Below are 9,173 nucleotides of genomic sequence, written 5' to 3' on the forward strand. Positions count from 1 at the left end.
GTTATGAAATCCTTGCAAATAATTATTAAATAATGGATTCTACAGCTGGTATGTACACTGGGCCTTTAATCCTAACAGTACTACAAAAGAACATAACTGACTTGGAAGAAGTAAATGCATACTGGAAGGAAATGAAGGATTACATGTGAACTTAAATATCTTTGTTTGTAATATGCCAAGCCGGATGTCTAATCCACACAGGTGGCCTGTGACATCATCTTCCAGTTATGAGAATGGAATAGCCATTGAATTGTAAAAGCCAGTGGCGCATCTGGGCGTGGTGGTGCACACCTGTAATCCCAGCTCTGGGGAGGCTGAGGCAGGAGGATCTGTGAGTTTGACACCGGCCTGAACTGTATAGCACATGCCTGTCTCAAAAAGATAGAGGGAGGGAGACAGGGGGAGTGTGAGGGGAGTGGGGGGAGAAGGAGACAGACAGACAGACAGACAGACAGAGGCAGAGAGACAAACAGAGGCAGAGAACAGCCAGTGGCCCCAAAAGAGAAAAAAGACAGCCAGTGGCCTCGGAAGGCTGTGATGGTCTGCATGTGTCTTCCTGCTTCTTACTGCATGTGAAGCCCTAGCTCTGCTGTTGCGTGCTTGTTCCATATCACAGTGAGTTAATGTTGGTGAAATGCTGTGGGGAGCGGGACGTGCTGTCCACACTCCTGGGAGTCGGCCAGTGTGCCTTTTGACAGCTCTCCTTAGGAGGAGAGAGACATTTATTACACAGCTCTCTCCCTCCTCCCTCCCTCTTGGACACCGCAGTGGAGTGGAGCAGTAGCTGGGGTATTGTTTTCACACAGACATGTTGATGTTGAGCAACATTTTTCTCTAGTCTCTCAAAACCTGCATATCTAAGGACTGTTTTACCTAAAACTATTTTAAATTTCAGGTTTGGGAAGCACTGTTTTTCCACATGAGGGGGAAAGGCTGAGACATTGCAGGCGGAATTAATTGTATTTTGTAATTTTTCAACAATCAGTATAAAGAAGTAATCTGAATTGTACTTTGTCTCATAAGTTCTTCCCTTTTGGTGGTGTTAATTCTGGTTAAGTTAAAATCTCACCTCCACTCGTGGAATTGGTACAAGGAGACACTGGCTTCTGAAATGCAAATGAGTTATGATTTTCAGTTGAAGTATCGTATCTTTAAAGCTGAATATGCATTTTGTTCTGATACATGCACAAACGCAGAGGGAAATCAGATTGGCAGCTCAGAAGAGGGAGGGCCACAGCGGCTCAGCACGAACATTTCCCCTTCTGGGAGTAGCGTGGATAAGTAATTTTTTTTTTTTTTTTTTTTGGCAGAACCAGGGATTGAACTCAGGCCCTTGTGCTTGCCAGGGAAGTGCTTATTCCACTGAGCCATCTCCCCAGCCCCTGCATAAGTAATTCTGAGGAGATCCTTGGGAGGGATGAAATGAATAAGGAGCAAGAGCGAATAAGGAGCAAGAGCATTTAGTGAAAGCCTCCGGGTGACCTTCCCTCTTCTGTGACTCCTACTATCAAATCTAATTTAATTAGTTTTATTCAGTTGCATAGGAATATGGGATTCTTAGCTGAGAGACTTTGTGTTGGGATTCAGACACCAGTGATGCTAGGTTTGTCTTTAAATCATTTTCAGAAACCACCTTTAATCCTTTTCAGTGACTAAAGAGAGACAGGATGAGGAACTTAATTTGATTGTCTCAAATGGAGGCACAAAGTCCCGTGTTGCCATTAAGTGAAGCTATATAGTTAAACACTGCTCCGTAAATTAGCCTTTAATTCAGAGCGCTCTCTATTCATTTTCCTGCTGAAAAATCTCTGCCCTAACTGAGCCCTTTTCATCTAGTTCTGTGTAAATATCAGCACTTCCCATGTAGAGCTGTAAGTCTGGGTCGGGCCTGTGACAAGTTGGGAGTGCTGCATGTGCTGTGATCCCAGCACCCTGCGAGGTGAGGGACGGGACCAAGTGCGTGCCCAGCTGGGGTGATGTGACTTGGGGAGAGCTTTTTTTAAAAATTAAAACCTGTTTTAAAAAAGGATTGCGTACATAGTTCAGTGCACAGGACCTGAGCGCAGTCCCAGGACTGCAACAGCAACAACAAAGCCAAGAGCTTTTCATTTATCTTAATGCCCAATCCCATAAGCAAGAGGTGAATACCTTGAGGCAGAGGACATCTCTCACCATGGCACGCTGGACGTTTATGTCTGTATTTGGCAAACTGCTTTAAGAGTCATATGAAGTTCTTATCAAAACAGATTTCCTGGTCTTGCAGAGACTGTTTGGCTTTGAAACCTGAGGGGCCAGACCTGGAACCTTTTTGTGGGTAGGCCCATAGTGGCTCTCACAAAAGGCAAGACACTGCTTTACCTTGTGTCATTACTTGAAGGGCCTCACTGTGCCACTGTGTGGACTCCTACTGGGGAGGTGGAGGACTGGCCACATGCAGGATGCTTCTTGGGCTTAGCAGTGGCTCTTCCAGTGCCCTGAAATGAATGCAGGCATTTAAAGGAAGTGCTTTTTGGGCACCGAATGTTCTCATAGTTGGTAATTACCTCCTCTGTCTGTCATCAGTATAATACCTGGTGTTAGATGACTGCAGATTTAGCAAGTCTGTTTTCCTTTTAAACGTACAATGATAATTAGTGACACTGAACAGGCCTTAGATAGTGGACAGTGTTGCTGCCCAGGGATTCATGGCATCCAAAATGATTCACTTTAGGGAAAGCAGTTGCCAGCATGCTACATCAGTCCTCTGCGCGGCAAGTGTGAGGTAGACCAGAGACCCTCTGGTGTTCCATCGTCGAGATTCACATTTATCTACATAGTGGCAATAGACAGCGTTGGCAGTATTTTAAATACATGCTACTTTTTGGGAATTATCTTTAGAGAGTAGATCATTTCCATTTTTGTGATATTTTAGTATTTTCTTTCATTCAGAAAGTAATTACCTTCAGTCTGTGTACAACTGCTACTAGGTGTTGGCGTATCTTTTATATCACTTTAAAACATCTAGCACACGTAGTTTTGCTCTTTGGCAGTAAGTAGTATTCCTTTAGAAGGTTCCAAGTTGGCGCAAAGCCATGCACATCACTAGTACTATGTCTAGTTGGAAAATTTTGATGCTTGTGTCAGAATTTGAATAAATTTCTGCCAGTTCCTCTATTAAAAAATAATACCAGTTAGCAGAGGATACATTTAAAGATTATTTCTGTTCTTTGTGGATCATGAACTTACAGGGCAATGCGAAGATAGGTTTTTTTCCTTATTTTTGGCAGAACGGGGGATTGAACTCAGGCCCTTGGACTTGCCAGGGAAGCACTTATTCCACTGAGCCATCTCCCCGGCCCTAAAATAGTTTTTTAAGTTTGGTTGAGAGAGTGACTTTTCCAGGTGAAATGTCAATACTTATAAAAAATAGCATGTGATCTGGGACCACAGTGAAGAGTAATACAGATACATGGTACTGTTGAAGTAGAAAAGATCAGTGTGGGTCAGAATAGTTATGGAGATTTTCTACAAGACTTTTTTATTGAGCACAGGCTTTTGGGAATCTGGAGCGATGTCCAGGAGGACAGCTTTGCAGACTGGGAAGGCATAGACCCAGAGGCTGAGCAGGGGTTGGGCCACATGGAGTGAGCTACAGGGAGCAAATAAAACCGGAGGACCAGGCCAAGCTCAGCTGCTGACAAGCTTTCCCCTTTGGTTCAAGCTGTGTTAAGAAGGAGGGACCAGGAAGTTTGGGCAAGAGATTGGTGTTAGCAAGGAAGCAGCAGCTTTAGCACTGTGCTCCAGGCCTCCTGTGGGGTCCTAGTCCTTACTGTACCCCGGAGCTGGGCGAGCACTTGGTGCCTGGCAGGAACTCCGAGACATCTTGAGTGAGGGTGGCACCTGAGGAGCTGTTCCTTGCCTGCATCACAGGGAAGAGAGTCACGCAGCAGTGCTCTGTGGGTCGGGCCTCAGCGTGTTGCGTCCCGTTAATGGAAGTGCTTTCATGTCCGAAAGCAGCCTGCAGCCCTTCACATACAGGATTAGAGGAGGAGACTGCAGACGGCAGAGCAGCGGCTGGTGTGAAGGCTGTACTCCGCTCCTTCCTTGGAGTGCTGGGTCAGTCAGCTTCCCAGCTCTGGGACGGGTACCTCTGGTAACTAAACCTGTGAAGAGCTTCATTTTGGCTCACAGTTTGGGAGGTCTGAGTCTGTGGCTGGCTCGCTGTGCTGCCCTTGGGGCCAGTGCTGAAGCAGTCAATACTTATAAAAAATAGCATGTGATCTGGGACCACAATGAAGAGTAATACAGATACATCGTTCACTAGAGCAATAGTCCTGTATCATTATTTCCAGGTGGGCAGTCAGGTTGAGTGGAATAGCGGTTTTGGATAGAAGCAGCCATTGTGCTTGTGGAAAGCTTCTTTAGCAGTTTCCTACTCTTCTCTGTCTGCCATTCTTGGGGGTTTCTTTGCGCACACTGATCCAGGGCACCTCGCTGTGCTTCCTGATCGTGGGGCTTGCACAGTGCTGCTCTCTCTTTGGAACTTCCTAGGCTTCTCTCCAGAGTGCTGGGGAGGTGACGCTGACACAGGGCGCTGGCACTCCGCTGTCCTCCCGGGAGCCCAGCCCTTTGCCAGCGCTTTCACTCTGAGCCTTCTCTTGGGAGGCCAGGAGGCTGCTTCTGCAGAAGCCCACTTCATGGGCAGGCATCGCAGTTAAAGAACCTCCGTGCTTGTAGTTATATTACCGTGTGAATGCAAGGATGATGAATACAGAAATGGATTGATGCAGTGCATTATTTTACTGTTTTTATTGCTTGTTTGGAGACAGGATCTTGCTGTGCAATTCAGACTGGCTCTAACCTCAGTATGTAGCCCAGGCTGGCCTCCAACTTGCAGCAGTCCTCCTGGCTCAGCCTCCTGAGTGCTAGGATTATAGACACAAGGCCTGGCACATTGTACCTTTTAAAAAAAATTATTAATTCAAAGAGTAACTGACTATATACATTCAGAAAATAGTAGGCAACTGCTCTTTTGATGTACTGTGGGTGAAGAGGTGGCCAGATTTCTCAAGTACTTTTAAAAAGGTTTCTTCATGTTTTCAAGGTCAGACTCGGATGTGCACAGTGGGGCGGGGAGCTGCTGGCACGGTCGTGGTGGTGCGTTCCTAGCACTGGCTGTGCGTTGGTCTCCTTGGGTCTGCTCGCTCGGGTTGTTTCCGAGGCCCACCTCAAGTGCACTGAGTTGGAATCCTCACAGACAGGGGGTCTCGGAGTTGGGTTTTAAGTGCTGAGAGCAGTGTTTGGGAACCCAGCACCCCAGCAGCTAGTTCTCATGATGAGAATGGAGTCCGAACTCTTTCCTGGAACCTGCAGGGCCCCACGCTCTATTCCCCACCCTCATTCCTGACCTCTGCCTCCTGTTTGTACTGTCTTCCCTTCCTGTGGTGTCCTGCTGTTCCCACTGCCTGCATGCTGTCCCTACATGCTCTGGTCTTAGATCAAAAGTCCTTTCCCCAGCAAGCTACTCGACATCCCCAGTATGAAGTTGCTCCTACCACCCTGTCAATTTCCATCCCATCTCTCTGATTCACTTTATTCCGAGCACTTGCAGCTCACCGAAATTACTGTGTTTTCTCTTTCCCCTCCAGAATGTAAACCGCAGGGAGTAGAGCCTTGCCAGTCTTGGTCCCGCCTTGTTCTCCTAACATGGCACCTGGTCCTCAGGGCTCAGATGGTGCTTGTTTTGAGATGAGCCTGCTTTGTGCACAGTGAGCTTGTGCAGTCTTCAGATCCTGTTGGGGAAAGGACGGAGACTGCCCCCGCTGATGAGACTAGTCATGGGTAACAGCTGTTCCTCTTTTTCTTCCCTCTAGCTGAGTCCAAGACAGGGCGTGGCCAGTGCCTGAAAGGCATCCGCTACCACGGCAGAGGTCGCTTTGGGATCATGGAGAAGGTTTATTGCCATTATTTTGTGAAGCTGGTGGAAGGCCCCCCGCCTGCCCCGGAGCCTCGGAAGACGGCCATGGAGCACGCGAAGGAGTACGTGCAGCAGCTGCGCAGTCGGACCATCATCCACACTCTGTAAGGGCCTCGGCCTCTCCAGGGTGTGTGCGCTGCCCTTTATTTTTAAAAATAAAAAAAGATTTAATACAAATACTTTTTATGATTTGTCATTGAATTATTGAAATGTGATGTACAGCTACACATTTCATATGCATATTTATAAGGCTTTGCCCATCTCTTTTGAAAGCCGTGGAAGGGGAATGAGCGTCAAGCATAGTAAGAGACTAACTCACGAGGCTTTTGCAGCGCCTTCTGAAGGGAATGGTGACCGCCCTGCCAATGGAGTCAGGTGTCTAGATTTGAAGTAGAGTGCTAAGGAGAGGCGAGTCTGTCCTCATTGCGCTGGGTTTTCTCTTGGAACAGGGCTGCCCGGGAGGGAGGGGCCGTGTGTTGCTTCACTGCAGTGGTTTCTGGAATTCAGGGATTCTGTTTCTCCTTCCACTGTGGGCCCAGCCAGGCCAGTGGAGAAAGGCTTGTATTTTCCTTTACTGTTGTGTCAGTACGTTGAAATTAGAGCAGTTACTAGATACTTAAAGCTCCAAAAGCAGTTTAACTTTGAAAGTTTTCTGCCAGTTAAATAAGTTCTGTTTTTATGTTTCGTCACAATGATTTCTCGCTGTTTGCACACCTAATTTAGGATTCATTCATGATTCCTGGTGAATTCAGTTACAGTACCTCTACCCTGCATTCTAGCATGAGGCAGTAGGTGGCGCTCGCTCTCCTCTTAGGACGGGAAAATCTGGGAAATCCTTGACGCGTCCCCTTCGCCCGCCCGCCCGCCCGCAGCCCTGCCTCCCGGGGCCTCACGCTTCCGGCCGGGCAGACCTGGGGCGTGCTGTCAGTGCCATTTCTGGGTCCCTCCGCAGTGCTTCAGATTCACTAGGTGTTGCCAGGGGCTGGTCGCAGAACTTGGTAGTAAGCAGGCATTTTCGGAGTTTGCTACTTTGGGAACGCTCCTTTAGTCAGAGGAATTGGTGGCATGTTTTAAGATGGCTTTTAGGGCCGGGGAGATAGCTCAGTAGAATAAGAGCTTGCCTGGCAAGCACAAGGTACTGCATTCAATCCTGGCACCACCAAAAAAAAAACAAGAAGACTTCTCTGTGCCTGCTCATGCAAATACAGTCAGGCGCCTTGCTTTGATCCCCACATCCACCCGCATTACCAGACCTGCCCTTAAGGCAGCCTGAGCCTTAAACATGCGAAAGTCGTGTAACTATTAGTCACATAGTGTGTAAATATTGGTGATCTGATTTAAATTCGCTTCCCAAAGTACCTGGTTTTGAATTATTAGTCCTGAACAGTGGTGCTTTTGTACCTCCCTTCAGCCCATTTCCTGGGTGCTTTTGTTCCTCCCTTCAGCCCCTTTCCTTGTGCCCTCTGTCCCTGCGCAGCTGGCCGCCAGACTGAAAGGACTGGGTAGAAGAGGGCTGCTCCCTCCTGGCCGCCGGATCACAGCTGGGGAGGGCGATGCTCCTGCGGGTTACCCCCCCCCGCCCCTTCCCGTGCCTCCCAGCAGCACCTTCAGGTGCTGAGCTCACTGGGAAGAGGGACCAGTGGTAGAACCGGTGGTACACGTGCTGCAGAGGCACACAAGCAGCCGAGCGCCAGATAAGTGCTTCTCTCTCTCTCTCTCTCTCTCTCTCTCTCTCTCTCTCTCTTTTAATTTATGTGTTTCGTACAGAGTCTCACAACGCAGCTTGGACTCCATAATGATCCTCCTGTTTTCAGCCTCTCCAGCACCAGGGGTACCGGGGGCGGGGCCGGCACAGCACACAGTGCTGGGGATCGAACCCGGTCCCAGTGCTTGCCAAGCAGGCACTTAGTAATGGTTGTTTTTCTTAACTGCAACCTCAGTGTTCATGCTTAATTGTGGCGCTGGCACTTTGCGATAAGTAAGGGGGTTTGGGGCCGCAGTGTGGGCACTTGGTCTCTAAAAGGCTGGCCATCACCCAGAGAAGAGCCCAGGCAGCTGCTTTTCCTTGCTGTCCTCCTTTCATGTACTTTTTAATTTTTAATTTTTTTGGTGGAACCGGGGATTGAACTCAAACCCTTGTGCTTGCCAGGAAAGTGCTTATTCTACTGGCCCCTTTCATCTATAAAACAAGGCTCTGCTCTGAGGATAGCCTCCTTGAGTTACCTGAGGCATTCATTAGAAAGTGCAAATTCCTAGCCCTGTGCCCAGACTAATATCCTTCCATTTCTCACATCCTGGGCCACAAGGTGGCTTCATGCTTTTTAAAAAATCTTTCAATTAATTTACTTGGTGCAGGTTCTTGCTATGCAGCTCGAACTCATCGTGATCCTCCTGTCTGAGTCTCCCCAGCACTGTGATTACAGGCGTGTGCTACCCCCAGGCTTTGGGGCCAGCACGGCATGTGGTACTGGATACCAGTCCTTGCTCTTGCCAGGCAGACCTCTGAGCTATCTCCCCAGCCCAAAGCTCCATGTTTCTTAAGTTTTGACTTCCTCAGCTGTGACTAAAACAGTGCAGGTGGTGACATGAATGCTGAGCAATAAATTATGTAAATGAAGATACTTCAATCAGGCCATGGGGGCTATTTTGAAAAGGGCAAGGAGAAAACTGACCTTGGGTTTTTTTTCCTTTTTGTTCTGGGCCCTGCACACTAAGCACACATTTTACCACTGTGCTATGTCACCAGTTCTCCAGACCCTGCATTCTGATGGAGAAAATTTGCCTGTGATCTTAGGTCAGGCTTTCACTTAGAACTGCATGTGTTGTGTGTGAAGTGTAGTTGCGCTTAGCATGTTGTACTTACTGTGTGCTTGATACTGTTTTAAGCACTCTCCGTACGCAGGCCTAGTGGGTGAACCTTTCCCTCGTGACTGTGGTACAGAGAATGTCTGATGTGTGTTAGCTTGCAGTTGCTGAGACAGTGCCTGTGACAACACAACCTGAAGGAAGAAAGGCTTACTTGTGGCTAATGGCTTTCAGTCTGTGGTCACCTGGCCCCAGTGCTTTCAGGCCTGTGGTGAGGCAGAAGTGCCATGGCGGAAGGGCTGGAAGGCCACTCATGTGCTGGCCCCTGCGAGCAGAGACGGTGGGAAAGGGCCAAAGAGCAGAGGGACAGGGACAAGATGCAGCCTCCGACGTTCGCCTCCATAGCATCTGC

At 48.3% G+C, this 9,173-nt stretch overlaps 1 protein-coding gene across 2 annotated transcripts; it reads left to right on the top strand.

Annotated features, from left to right (window-relative positions):
- The first annotated feature begins 4,934 nt into the window (after positions 1 to 4,934).
- On the top strand, positions 4,935 to 6,127 carry Mrpl22 (mitochondrial ribosomal protein L22). Of its 2 annotated transcripts, none has more exons than XR_002820693.1 (2): positions 4,935 to 5,747; positions 5,853 to 6,127. XR_002820693.1 is itself a non-coding variant. In XM_023713080.1 (2 exons), exons 1-2 carry the CDS (start codon positions 5,686 to 5,688, stop codon positions 6,062 to 6,064), a joined length of 240 nt encoding a protein of 79 aa, XP_023568848.1. In that variant the 5' UTR covers positions 5,131 to 5,685; the 3' UTR covers positions 6,065 to 6,127. The 2 variants fall into 2 exon arrangements, 1 of the variants encoding a protein (XP_023568848.1); XM_023713080.1 differs by having other exon boundaries at positions 5,131 to 5,713.
- Positions 6,128 to 9,173: the final 3,046 nt, after the last annotated feature.

This window comes from Octodon degus, unplaced genomic scaffold (genome assembly GCF_000260255.1).
Source record: "Octodon degus isolate 3935 unplaced genomic scaffold, OctDeg1.0 scaffold00029, whole genome shotgun sequence".
NCBI lineage: Eukaryota > Metazoa > Chordata > Mammalia > Rodentia > Octodontidae > Octodon > Octodon degus.